The sequence below is a fragment of the Hippoglossus hippoglossus genome, chromosome 22, assembly GCF_009819705.1.
Source record: "Hippoglossus hippoglossus isolate fHipHip1 chromosome 22, fHipHip1.pri, whole genome shotgun sequence".
Taxonomy (NCBI): Eukaryota; Metazoa; Chordata; class Actinopteri; order Pleuronectiformes; family Pleuronectidae; genus Hippoglossus; species Hippoglossus hippoglossus.
Window position 1 is genome coordinate 3,829,003 of NC_047172.1, and position 14,137 is coordinate 3,843,139.

At 43.5% G+C, this 14,137-nt stretch overlaps 1 protein-coding gene across 2 annotated transcripts; it reads right to left on the reverse strand.

Annotated features, from left to right (window-relative positions):
* Nucleotides 1-376: 376 nt before the first annotated feature.
* Nucleotides 377-13,926, reverse strand: capn3a (calpain 3a, (p94)). 2 transcript variants are annotated; one of them, XM_034576070.1, is made up of 21 exons: nucleotides 12,853-13,926; nucleotides 12,390-12,459; nucleotides 11,446-11,564; nucleotides 11,100-11,233; nucleotides 10,361-10,529; nucleotides 9,607-9,690; nucleotides 9,391-9,485; nucleotides 9,183-9,260; nucleotides 8,376-8,536; nucleotides 7,980-8,149; nucleotides 7,550-7,561; nucleotides 7,183-7,391; nucleotides 5,515-5,551; nucleotides 5,240-5,317; nucleotides 4,270-4,327; nucleotides 4,095-4,159; nucleotides 3,686-3,754; nucleotides 3,099-3,177; nucleotides 2,521-2,637; nucleotides 2,193-2,251; nucleotides 377-1,422 (listed from the first exon to the last, which is right to left on the reverse strand). In XM_034576070.1, the coding sequence occupies exons 1-21, from the start codon at nucleotides 13,102-13,104 to the stop codon at nucleotides 1,396-1,398; spliced, it is 2,142 nt and encodes a 713-aa protein (XP_034431961.1). In that variant the 5' UTR covers nucleotides 13,105-13,926; the 3' UTR covers nucleotides 377-1,395. The 2 variants fall into 2 exon arrangements, with proteins under 2 accessions (XP_034431961.1, XP_034431960.1); XM_034576069.1 differs by having other exon boundaries at nucleotides 4,086-4,159.
* Nucleotides 13,927-14,137: the final 211 nt, after the last annotated feature.

The following is a 14,137-nucleotide window of genomic DNA, read 5'->3' on the forward strand; positions in this document are numbered from 1 at the left end:
TTATGATGTTTTATACTCTTTAAATCGAACGTGTCCGAACCACAGACGGTAAAATACAGATGGATGATGTGTCTCCGACTCCTCCTACGATCCAGAAGTGAAGCCAAAACACCGTGGATACGAACACTGCTGCCATCTTGTGCTGATGATGTCATTTGGAGTCTCAGCTGTCAATCATGACATCTCTCCTGCTTTTATAGCATCAAGAAACTCGTAACTAAACAAACATCACCGCCTCCTCCCTTAGTTAGTGGAGGTTTATGACAGGTACAGCAGCCAGCCACCAGGGGGCGATCGAGGCCCTTTGGCTTCACTTTTGCTGTCGTGTCGTCCATCTTTACATAGATGTGGTCAGAGCTGCCATCTTAAAATCAACATCAACACGTGTGGGGACACAGTCAAACCAATAACTACACATTTATTTATTTATTAGATTAAGATGGTTAAAAATGCAGTACACTCATTAGACCAAAGCCTTAATACTTAATAATAAAAATCACAAAAAGCTGCAGTCCAACCCCTTAGCCGTAATCCTTCAAATCCATATTTGAACCTTGTAAAATAAAACAACTTGTCAGCTCCACATTTTTTTTGTTCTTGAGTCTCATCCGTCCACGTGCGGAGCTGAACGACAGGCGGACTGGACATTTTCAGGGGTGGGGTGTGGGGGGTGTGGGGTGGGGGGGGGGGGGGGGGGCTCGTACCCAGGATGTGGCACCAGTGAGGGTGAAACGTACTAACGTGCTACTCAAGGCCAACGATAAATCCAGGTGTATTATTTTATTGACAAAAATAAGTGAGTGAAAAACAGGGTGAGGGCAGAGTGATGTCGGTTTTTGCGAGGCCCACAGATCTTCTGTAGAAATGTTGTGTCGGGGTGATTCACAAGTTTATTCATCGTCCACCAGGGAAAAAAACGCCTGCGCTGCTCAGTTTGATCACACGGGGGGGGGGGGGATGAACAGTAAACCAGCACAGAGATGTTTCACCAGCAGAGGCACTGTGAGGTATCGTGACAGAAAAAAAGGAGGTTGTGTGTGTTTGATGCCTGAGAAAATGTACGGTACAAAGTAAGGGTGAGTTTGAAAAAAGAAAGAAAGAAATAAAATCAAAAAAACCCTGAAAAAACAAAGCGAATGACTGAAAGGAGACTGAGATCCTGATGATAAAGGACGATGCGAAAAGGCCCGAGACCTACTGTCGAGAGAGAGAAGTGGAAAAAGGTGAAACGTCGGAGAGGAGAGAGAGAGAGAGCGGAGGAGGAGGATCCGGGAGGAGGAGGAGGTGAGGTGGATGAGAGCTGACGGCCGTCGGGGAACACTGAATGTTGAGGTAAAGGCTGGCAGGTCTGGTCCTCGTGTGGAGTGGAGCTCACCTGGGAGAGGATGGGCCTTTCTAGGCGTACATGGTCAACTGGAGCCACTGAGCAGGAGAGAGAGAGGGAAACGTCCACAGTGACTTCAGGTGTTTCAAATCGAATCAGACGTTATTGTCATTTGACACACAACAGCAGCGCAGGCAGAAGGAAATGGCTTCTCCCTGGGATCACGATTACATATTCAATTTACATGTAACTTTATCACTTAAATTTGAATATTACTTTCAATGTTAAGCGTCACATTGAATGAGGCGTTTTCTGTCACGTTGAGTTAGTGTGAATAAATCAAATAACTTGAGATGGGATTTAATTCAATAAAGTTTAACTTCTACATGAATACATACATTAAACACACACTTTATTCAAGACGTTTTCTCACCGTGGTTTTCTTACTTTAACATTCAAATTCATTATTATTATTATTATTATCTCAACAAAATTAAAAGCATAATGTTTGCAGGGAAGTTCTGTCGTAGTAAAATAAAGTAAAAGTAAGTAAAAAAATACAGAAAAACAAAAATAAGATACAGTAATATGATCAAATGTGTATTTCCAACATATATAAAAATACTCATTACAATAACATAAGAACAAATCAATTTAAATTAGACATCGGACGAGAAAATCAATTGGAGAAGTTGAGTGAAGTTGTAGTTTTGCATTTGATTCCATGGTTTTTAAACTTTATACTGGATCATAATTGTGTTTTTATGTTTATGTCTGTGTTCTTAATGGTGTGTTATCGACCCAGTGAACCTTCAGCAGATGTGTTTCCTGACATGGATTGAAAGTGTTCGCTCAGTTCACGTCTTACCTCCAGCACACTGAGTCTGATGGTTCCATCTCCGTCCTGGTCAAAGGCCTGAAACGCCCCTGCAGAGAAACACCACCACACTGCAACTGTGACTCAACACACGTGCAAATCAAACAATGCTGCACCTAATACTACACATCAGGAAATAAACACCAATCATGGATTTGCTATTGAAACAAATGGGGATTTTCTAGATGTCCTGTGCATCAGTTTATACACATTTACCCACAATTTTAAAAGACATATTTGGCATCTTTGAAGACTTAGTTTCTCACACAGTTCATGTATCTGCAGTATTTCTCACAGTGTGCACGAGGCCCTGACTTACTGAACATGGCCTCGAGCCGCACCAGGCAGCTGATGAAGCTGTCGAAGTCGATGTTCATGCTCTCGTTGGCGTAGCGCATGGTGATGATGTCGTACAGCTGGTTGTTGAGACGGAAGCCTGAGCGGGACACAAGACACATGACTGTACAGTGACAAGAAGATTCAGAGGGTGAGTTCGAGCTGCAGCAACAGACTGAATCAATCCTACTGTCGTCAAACAGCGCGCTCACTACACCGAGCAGGACACCTCACAGGCTCTGCTTTTAAAGTTACTATTTCTAATTGATTCTTCAAACAAGAATTAATGATTAAAAAAAATGAGTGGCATCAAGAATCTTTACTTTCAGCAGCTTTAATCAAATTATTTAACATCTGTATCAGTTGATAAAAAAAAATACATTTTATATAATATATGTTCCTTATAAACAGTTTCAAAGGATCAGTTCACCCGCATCAGAAAAAGGCTTGTTAGGGTTTATTAGATTTGTAGAACAAAGCTCAGCTGGGTAAAGTGAAAATATGTCTTTTTGTGGTTTGGATGAACTGACCCTTTCAGATTTCTCTGTGTGTGTTATTCACCTGCGTCGTTGACGGCGTTCCTCATCTCGTAACTGTTGATGCTGCCGGACTGATCAGCGTTGTAATGTTTAAAGATTCCCTGAAAGAGACCATGAGTGAATTTGACGCAGATCATCGTTTACCTGCGGCTCCGCATTGTTTTAAAGCAACACCGTGTGACTCTTACAACAGCGCCCTCTGCAGCAATAAATAAACAGTCTATCAATCTGATGACCAGAAACACAACTGAACACTGGATATTACCCATGATCCTCTGCTTCCTGAACCAGAGGAGCTGCCACCAAACTCTGTTCAGAATTCTTCATATTCTAAAAGTTTCCTGCTGAATATTGGAGGTAAACTCTGGTTTTTAATAACTTCTGAGTGTTTTTAACTGATCCACAGTTCAGCTTCTGACAGTTGAAGCTGAGACTCTCCGTCAGTTCCTCACGTCTCACACTCAACCATCAAAATGACTTTAATCAAGCTGCTGTTTTAAGGTGAAAAAGTTGCACAGTGTTGCTTCGGTGGGTTAAATGTGAAACATGATTAAACTCAGTATAATGTGAAGTTCTCAAATGATCAAAAAGCAGAACCAGCACCCCCACCTGCCACTGTTTGATCTTATTCCACAGATGTCTGAACTCCTGCAGGTTGAGTCTACCGGTCCCGTCCATCTGAGCCGACGCAGTTAAGACCAACATCGTGTGACGTGTGCGTCGGCGTCCACTCACCAAAACACTGGCTTCATATTCCAGTACGTTATCATTCAGGTGTCACACAAACCCTCCCACAAACAGAGGTCAGGTTGTGTTTTGTGTTGAGAATCTTCGCTGACATGGATCATGTGACTTTTTACTGTGTTCTGGGTTTTGTTCCCGTGTGTTCGTGGGGGTGACAGCGAGGTGAAGTGGAGCCTCGGCCCTGTGGGCGTCGATCACAGACCCACAACAAGGGTCTCGGCAGGTTGTGCCTCTCACAGACAACACAGCCCGATGCACTCGATACAAAGGATACGTCCATCAGAGCAATCATGCTCCTGCAGCTCTCCAGGCTGAAGCCTTCTGTGTTCAGGTCCTTATCTGGAGGGGGGGGGGGGGCAAACATAAATGATTGTTTATAGGTTGGTTGAACTAATCTGTGACATTATGACATGTTTGTTTTGATGCTCAACAGGTTTTTTTAGACTCACGTTTGGTGATCACTCTGTTGAGAACGTTTTTCAGTTCGTTGGCTGTTATTTCCATGTCCTGAGAGAGAGGAAGAGGAAACAGAGGGAGAGGAAAACAGAGGATGAAGAAAACAGAGGAGGAAGAAGAAACCGAGGAAGAAGAAAAATGAGGATGAAGAAGAAACAGAGGGAGAAGACAACAGAGGAAGAGGAAACAGGAAGAAGAAACAGAGGAAGAAGAAGAGACAGAGGAAGAAGAAAACAGTGGAAGAAGAAACAAAGGAAGAAGAAAACAGAGGAAGAAGAAACAGAGGAAGAAGAAAACAGAGGAAGAAGAAACAGAGGAAGAAGAAACAAAGGAAGAAGAAAACAGAGGAAGAAGAAACAGAGGAAGAAGAAAACAGAGGAAGAAGAAACAGAGGAAGAAGAAAACAGAGGAAGAAGAAACAGAGGAAGAAGAAGCAGAGGAAGAAGAAAACAGAGGAAGAAGAAGCAGAGGAAGAAGAAAACAGAGGAGGAAGAAACATAGGAAGAAGAAACAGAGGAGGAAGAAACATAGGAAGAAGAAACAGAGGAAGAAGAAACAGAGGAAGAAGAAAACAGAGGAAGAAGAAACAGAGGAAGAAGAAACAGAGGAGGAAGAAACATAGGAAGAAGAAACAGAGGAAGAAGAAACAGAGGAGGAAGTGACAGAGGAGGAAGAAAACAGAGGAAGAAGAAACAGAGGAAGAGTTTTCAAACACTTACATAACTCATTTAACATTTAAATAAACAGCCGCTGTAAAGAATGATTTATTAGTCATCGAGTTTTTTACACGTTTACACTTTACTTCCACCAAGGTTCTGTTTCCATCTGTGCTAGTTAGTTTATCTGTGAACAAGATTATATAAAAACTACTGGACAGAATACCACAAAACTTGGTGGAAGGATGCAGAATTGATCAGGGAAGAACCCATCACATTTTGCTGCGGCTCCGGATCCTGCACTCACATCTCCAGCTATCTCCTGAAAAATAGTCCGGAACTGCTGATCCTCCTCGCTCTCCTCCCCCGCCGAGGCCGGTGCCGGCTGAGGCATCGTGGAGCCACAGAGCAGAGAGACAGAAATGAGACGTGAAGGGAAGAACATGTGGAGATTCGTGAAAATCTCACTTAGCGTGATTGGGAATAATAATGAGTTCACTGAGGGAATCGTTTTTCTTAGTTTATGATTTTCTTTCCCAGCAAGCAAGAAGAGAATTGAGACTTTTAAATACCATGACTCACCACTGGATGGTCAGCCTCGATCCTGTTCTCTATCTCCCTGGATGAAGACCAACAAACAGCAGTCACCATGGTGACAACAACATCTCATCTGGACCATAAGCCTGTACAATACTGTTACCTACGAACACAGATCTGCAAATCATCTCATTCTCATCAGATATTTAGTTAACTTTGAAATCCTGAGCTGCAGAAACATCTCGTCACATACTCACATTGGACAGAAAGAGATTGTAATAAATAAGCTGTGAATAAAAGGTGTTAGTTTAGCGCCACCTGTTGCTTCCTCCAGGGACAACATGTTCTCTTGATTTGTCTCATTTAGGGTCGTAGACGTCGTCGTGTCCTGCTTTTTTACAAATTTGAGTCAAATAGGATTTAACATCGACTCCACAGCACAAGGAGGCTGTCAATTAATAAATGATTCTAAATCTGATCTGAAATACAAGGAGGTTAGAGCTAATGGTATTAACACTGATTTATTTGCAGAGAAGTGACCCATGTGTTGGGGATCAGTGTGGCCGTGCACATCCATCACAGCCTGATTCCCAGCCGGCTCTGGGGTCCGTCAGAGTGCAGGGGCCCCGGCTCTGTCTGGTCCTCCTGTTGTCAGGGCCAGGTGGGGGGTTGGGGTTGGGGGGGGGGGGGGGTTGGATTTTTGTCGATGCTGGAGTATGCAGCACTGAATATTTTGAAAGTTTACCGGATCGTGCCCAAATCTGAAGTCGCTTGTCCTAAAAAAGATTCCATAACAGCTTCGAACTGGGGCCGATTTCTTCCAGCTCTACAAATCAAATTGCCGTTAACATGGTTTGTTCTTGGTGGTTTGTGTCCCACCCGCCAAGCAGCAGAGTAACCCACCCCTCATTCAACAAATAACACAAACCTGTCATTTCTAATGTACACAGATGATACATCACTGTTAAACTGGCTAACTCTGTCCCCCTGCTGCTTCAATAACAACAAGCAGGGCTGGGTATTCCCCCGAGGAATAAGTGTATATTTATACGGTGTGAAAAATCTTTCTTGCCTCACGAAGCCTTGAAATACTTTGGAACATTTCTTTTAAAATGTCTGTTTTCTTCGAACTTTTTTATATTTGAGCTCAAACTGACTTATCATCAGATACAGAGAAACTAAAACATTTTAAATTCAAACAGGGATCAGAACTGTTTATTTGATTAAGAATTGAGCCGGTTTGGTTTTAAATGATAAATTTATCAATTGATTAATCAAATCAATCAACTGGAGATAATTGGCAGTTAATTATTTGCTGGTTCCCCCTTCTTGAAATTAGAATTTAACTTTTATGATAGTAAAATGTATATCTTTGAGTTCTGTGTGAGAGTTTCTGACAGAACTTTTAAGGGAATATAATATAACAGGTTAATGAATGATGAAAATAATCTTAAATTGCAGCTCTAACTTTTGTTATGACTCTCGAGTCTTGTTTTTTGAAGAGAGTCCTGTTCAGTTTGCTTCCATGATTCTCACAAATGAAGTATTTCAATACCCAGCCCTGCTTCTAAACATAGGATCAACATCAGTGGAATAGAATTAGCATCTACTAACAAACACATGTGACTGTCTCCACACTATGAACCCACTCCCCCCCCCTCAGGCCGCCCAGCTTGCCCCCTGCAGCCTCCCTGCCCGCCCTCACCCACTCACTCTGAGGTGTTCTTCTTCTCGGAGAAGACCCGCAGGATGAACTCGCCCTCCTGGTGCGGCTCGTACGTGGAGGGCACGATGACGTACTCCCCGGGGGTTAGGCGGAAGCGCTGGGTCACCTCGCGCAGGTTGATGTAGGACTTGCAGCGGGCCTTGGAGGAGTTGAAGAGGAAGAAGTCCTTCTGCATGTGCTGCTTGTTGCCATGCATCTGGGGGGGGGGGAGTCAGAATGGAGAGAAACAGATTCAACCATAATATATTTATAAAAAACAAAACTACAAAGACATGGAACAAGAATTTAAACAGACAGTGCGGGGGTGTAGGTAACTTGCAAGCAGCTGCTCAGTCTGGTTTACACCTTCCTTACCTCCTTTGGCACCTGTAGAGAGAGAGGACATCAGTGTTTGTGTTATTAGAAGATACAAATTAAACTTCACAAAAAACATATTATTCGTATGGTGGTAAAATTATATTCATCACTTTGAATACTTCTGCACATTTATTATCAGAACTGCAACAGCTGACAGTTTTGTTTTGTAGGTTTTTATGATTTTGAACGAGATTATGCAAAAACTACTGGATGGATTTCCATGAAACTTGGTGGAAGGATGTGGTAAAGGTCAGAGAAGAGGGCATTCAATTTTGGTGCGGATCCAGATCGGGGGGGGCAAATCCAGGAATGTTTCATTACTTTCTTTAACTTTGCGAGATATGGTGTTTTTTGACGAATTTCATCAAAATACAAAAGTATGAAAAACGGGGCCTGGAATAGCAAAATGAGAACTAAACCCGGACACCTCATAAATGGCGAATCCGATGGTGAAGAGGTTGGCGCCCATCTTGCGCTCTTTCCGCCTGTTCTTCTGCATCAGGGCCACCACGAAGGTGCAGCCCACCTCGTTGTCCTCGGGATCGTCGTCCTCCTCCAGCAGACGCAGGCGGTACTGAGGGTTGGTCCAGAAAGTGTCTGCAGCCCAGAGAGCGAGGGATTGATATCATTTTAATCCTGGAGATTAGTGTTTCCTGTTATGTCACTTCTACCCTCACTACCCTAGAAAGAGACACTCACACTGGGTCATAAGGAGCAGAAAGCCTTTTCACACTTGATAGCACACTCTATATTATGAGTATGCGATTATTACCCTGCTCTACTATTTGTGAAGGCTCCATTTTTTATTTTTTAATAGTTTTACCTGGATAGTTCCTGCAGCCTCCGGCGGAGCAGCCTCTCACCCAGCGACCCTCGTTCACAGACACCGTCCACTTGTGGATCTTATCGTCCTCCAGGGCATCAGGGGTGAGGTTGCAAATCTCAATCTTGGTGTAGTTCTTCTTGAAATCCTCGAATGACATCCTGGACGGGAAGAGAAACCATCAGGACGGGCATGTGGCTAAAATCTTAGAAAAGCTGCTGCAAAAGTGTTTCTGGAATCCACATCTCACAACAGGACTAAACAGCAGTGGAGCTTGGGTTTTTCTAAATCAGGGGCCATGATGGGGCCACATTTTATACACAGGGGCCAATTATATGTCCAACATCCGTTCACTAGTCCTGATTCAGTAAAGTGAACATCCCTGTTGACCGTTAGCTCTGTAGCTTTGAGCAAAACCACACATCATTGAATATATTTTGTTCCGTGTTCAAACACATTCAAAAAAAGATTAGAAAATAAAAAATCTGAACAAATTGTCATATTTATTCTTAGTTTTGTTAGCAACTGGTTTATTTTAAAGACTACTGACAGAACAGGAGCGCTGCGGGGGGGCCAATCGGATTCTCAGACGAACGACACTCAGGAACAAAATCCCTTAAGTTTCCATCGTAAAAAACAATCTTCACCGTTTCAAATGTGAATTATGAGCCGGGAACTGGAATCTTCGATTGGGGAAATAACTAAATCTGATCCTGAGCAGAACAACACTATATTTTCTTTCTGGCAGGAAAGGGGTTCTCCAGGGGGCTAATTCAAATTTGCAAAAAATAAAGATGAGCCGCTCACCAGAACTCTCCATCCTCAGCGCTCTGGTGCTGCAGCTTCTCTTTCTCAGTCTTAGACAGTGTGGCCCACTCCTTAGAGCTGAAGAGGAGAACATAAGAGACTTATTCTCATCAAAGTGTTAATAATACTTCAAAAAGATGTAAGAAGTGAACTAGTGGAGCAGAACTTTAAGACTGAGAATAAAGGATTATGGTTAAAAGGTCCGTACTTGTCACTCCAGGGGCCGTTCCACTCCACTTGGCCCCACGGGTTCCTGAGACGCACCAGACGGACTTTAGAGTCCTTGTGCTGAGACGGTTTACACTGAAGGAGACAGACGGTTTCACCTTTAAACTCACATCCACTCATATTGTCCCCCCCCCCCCATGTCCCCCTCACACTGTCCTGTTCAATTACAAACTACCCACAATCCCGCCTGTTTTACCTCCTCCACCGCCGTCACAGAGTAGGCGTGACCCTTCACAAGTCCCGTCACAGTCCGAGTCTCAAAGCGAGCGGGAACCAGGGACTGAAGGAAAACAAAGTATATATATAGATATATAATATAACATTAACACAAGGAAAAAACACCAATACTACGAATACATTCAGAATTATACACAGAAATAGAATAAAACAGAAAATTGTGACATAAAAAAAAAGCTATATTACTTTATTTTATTAATGTATATTATTTTATTATGTGACCTAAAAGGAAATATATTAGCACAAAAAAATTGATTTTATGAATAAAGTCTTAAAATTACAAGAATAAAAGTCAGAATTTTAGGCTATGTGTAATATAAGGAATGTGGAGCATCTTGTTAAGTTATCCTTTATTATAGGTTTTTAGAAATATTGAAATCCTTCATCTTTTGTCACATGAGCTTCATATTATCATAAGTATGAGGACTTAGAAAAGATTGTGAAGAAGGAGGAAGAGGAAATTTGCTCTTTGTGATATTCAAAGAGATTTCATAGTTTAGAAATAAGGAGTTTGGTTCAAGATTTCGGCTCCAGAGGGAAATCTCAGAAATTCATATTCTTCAACACATCCCTATTACTCTGTCGTAGAAATCAACAGGAGCACACTTCTTGGTTTTGGTGACCTCAGGTGGTTGGGACTTTTAGCTCCTCTCGTTAAATAACCTCCCAACAGCAACCGAAGCACCACAGTGAGATACAGACTGGAGACTCACATCGATGGAGCAGCCCATCAGCGAGCCTCTCTCCAGAGCTTTCTTCATGATCTTGTAGAGCTCTTTAGGAGCTTCCTTCATCTCGTAGAACTCCGTGACTCCCCCGGTGAAGTCCTCCATGGCCTCGGTGGTGTTTCCACCCTTCAGGGCCTCGTAGGAGCCGTGAAGTCTGGACAGGGAAGAGCCCAGAGGTCACTTTTGATCATTTTTATTACGTTATCCAGCCTTAACCTGAGTACTTTGGTGTTTTTAGACTGGAAAAACTGTCAAAATCTGCTAATATACTGTGTGTATACCTCAGACAAAAGAAGACGTATGTGCTGACTGATGTAGTTTCCTGTTGAGCCCATGTTAGTGTGAAGGAGCAGTCAAACATTCAGAGCAGAGGTCGACCAATAAGGGTATTTGAGGATATACCGATACTTAGGTGGTTAAATATTTCTGATACGATACATCGTCTGATATACATAGTTTTAAAAATGGCCTTGAATGTTGTTATCAAACCCTCATGACAAAGAAATGCAATGGAGGCTTTACATTTTACAGTTTAACCATAAACTATAAGTAAAATTAAATGAACCCATATTTTCGTTAATATAAATGCATCATTTCTGCATTGTTTATTCTGTAAAACACAAAACATAACACATAAATCGGTCTATCGACCAATCCAGTGACCACTGAACCCGGACACCACCCCCCACTCTCTCTACAGTAAATCAATATTGGGTTCTCTCACTTGGCGTAGGCCTTCTCCAGCAGCGCGCTCCAGAACTCGTTCCTCTCGGCCGACTTAGTGAAGACCAGCTGGTTGTTGAAAGTCGGGATGCGGTCGTCAATGACGACATCGACCCAGTCGCCATAGCGCCAGAACTGAAGGATAGGGGGAGGGGTCAGGGAGAAGAGACAACTACTGTCAACACTTGACTCAACGGGGTCCTTCATGAGGATTTATACATTTTTTTAACGATTACATTTGAATGAGTTAAGTTAAAAGTCCATGAATTCATGGGGTTTTCCTCATTTGACCTCAGATGATAAAACGTGGACTGAACTCTCTGCTGGAACTGAGGAAGATTTCTGACCTGGAAGTGGAAGATGCCGGCGTAGCCCTCAGAGAAGCTTTGCTCCTGAGGAACAACACGATACAGAAGCTTCTCGTTCAGGGTGAGACAGGCGATGGCCGCCAGCAACCAGCAGTCACCTGAACACAGGAAACCAGTTATTTTTAATTTCAACCACAGCGGGGGGGGTTTCATCTGCTCTTGGGGCAGTAAATCATTTCAGAATGCGACTGAAGTGGGAGAAGATCAAGACGTGAACTGTTTGGACTGATTTGAGTTTGTATCCACATCCCACACTCGACAAGAAAATAGTTGATTTCTCTTGTGGTGACGGTAAAGACCTTCTCGGAGGGCTGTGATTTGTTGTGCTGGAGGAAACGACCTCCGCTGAGCGCTGACGTGCTCACTTTTCTGATTGTCCAGGTGTGTGACAGGGCGTCAGCGGCCACTGGGAACAATGTCAGTTTGTCAACTGGGGAACGGTTAACAGTGTCTGCCAGGACCTTTGTCCCCCTGGTCCCCCTTTATTTGCAGTCTGAACTGGACAACAATGAGAAGTGCTGCTGGTTGGATTCCCTTCCAAAAGAGCGAGCACAATATGGGGAGGCCGCTGCAGGCAGGGAGGCCGTGTGCGGGGGGGGATTGACGGGATATTTGCTCCCCTGTTATCCCCGAGCTGTTGAATATCAATATATCATATGCTCCATCCACGTCTGTCCATGCAGAGACAGTTTTCTTTTAAACGCTCTCGCTGCATTTCAGGATTTTACTATATCCCCCGTTTCCTAACTCCCCTTTCCTAATTGCTGCAGGCCCTGCTCCAGTAATTCTAGTGATCAGGTTGAGGTTTAAATTTAAATTCACTGTTAATTCAAACATTATAAATCTTTGGGTCGATCTTTAAATCCATTGATCCGAGGACACAAAACCTCCACTTCACAAAATGAAGGAAACGAGCGGTTTACCCAGATCTCCCTGGCAGATGTCCGTCCTACTGGCGCCTCCGACAATGAACTGAGGGTTCTCGCAGATTTCCTGCAGACAACAAACACACAGAGGAGTCGAGGATCAATCTCAGATCAGAAGCTTAAGTCAGTAAACAGATTGTAAAACTCTCTGAGAGAAACCTGAGATTACAGCCATCTTTATAACTAATAAAACATCCATTGTATTTGAACCGGGAAGCCAACAAGTAGGACACACATGCACAAATCTGTGGCAACTGGTTTCACTTCACTCCAACCCGTCCATGCAGGGATGGCAGGATTTCCATCACCTCTTCATCTCCAGGTGAAGTTCAAATTTCCATGCAGGATTGATGCTGCTGTGAATTTTAAAAAATAAACGTCCCACCTCCCACATGTGATCCATCCCCTCTTAATTAAACTTTCATCACTGTGCCTCTTCCATGGGCCCCCCCCCTCCTACCTTGGGCCTCTTCCAGACGATGTTCTTGACCTTGTTGGACTTGTGTCCGAGCTCTTTGAAGCCCAGGGACTCCACGGTGGCCGGGAAGGTCTCATCCTCGAAAGGGTTCTTCCTCTGAACGCACTCCTGTCTCAGGACGCTGAAGTCCTGGCTGTTGAAGCGCAGCGGCTTGTTCAGAGAACCTTCCCCGTCCCTCCTCTCTCGTTCCCGGATCAGCCGGTCGCAGAAAAAGCCAGACGGTGTGTAGGGCATCTCGTCTCAGTTGGCTTTTTCTTTCAAAAAAAAAACTTTTGCCACTAGTACTAAAGTCTTACAAGCCTAAAAACCCTGGCATAAATCCAAACAGCTAATGTCTGATTGGCTCCCTCCGCGTGTGACGTCCCCCTTCCCTTCGTCACAGAGCAGATGCAAAAGAGACATTCACTCCACATGCATTCACCTTTGCGCGTACACATGCACAGAAACCCACACATCACACAAACGTCTATTTGTCGCGTTCCCATTGGCCGCGGCGGACAATGATCTCTCCCTGGCCGTGGTGCGGCGGTGCCATCATTGTTGGGTGACACAAAGGCCAGTGGGCCGCGCCAGAGGGCATGTAAAGAGTGGTGGGTAGATGCCTTGCCTCAGCAGAAGGCATTCAACCCCTTTAAACCTATTCTCAATGGAGCTCAGCATTGAGCAGTCTCAGCATAACCAGCGCAGGCGACTGCCATGAAGAGGAGTAGCGTCCATTTTTAGCACCGGTCGGAAAAAAGCAACTTCGGCCTGATGTTTTGGTTTTTTCTTTTTTTGTTGAACAGCGGAGATGACAACTAATTGACTGCCAGCGTGTGTGATGATGTGTTTAAAAGCCACTTATTTTACCGGCCAAATGAAATTCTGGCAGAAGGAACACAGAATATAACATTTCTGATATGAAAGGAGAAATAGAATTTTGTGAAAAAGCATTAAAAAAATACTGAATATTTGCCCCGAGAATAAATTAAACACGGTTAAGTGTTCTTAGTGTTGTTGTTGCTCCTCGTCTCAGGAACAGCCTGAGAGTTATTACAGAATATCAGGATGTGGCAGTGAAGCTGACCTTTGACCTTTGGGACATTAAACGTCATTACTTCATCATTTCACCCTTTAAAGACTTTTATGTGAAATTCATTCATAATTAGAACGAGCAATCAGCCAAAAAACGCAGGTTAGTGAGGTCACAGTGACCTTTGACCTCACACCACTAAAATCCAATAAATGTTATGAAAGAGGTAAATATCAAATATAAACATGACGCCTC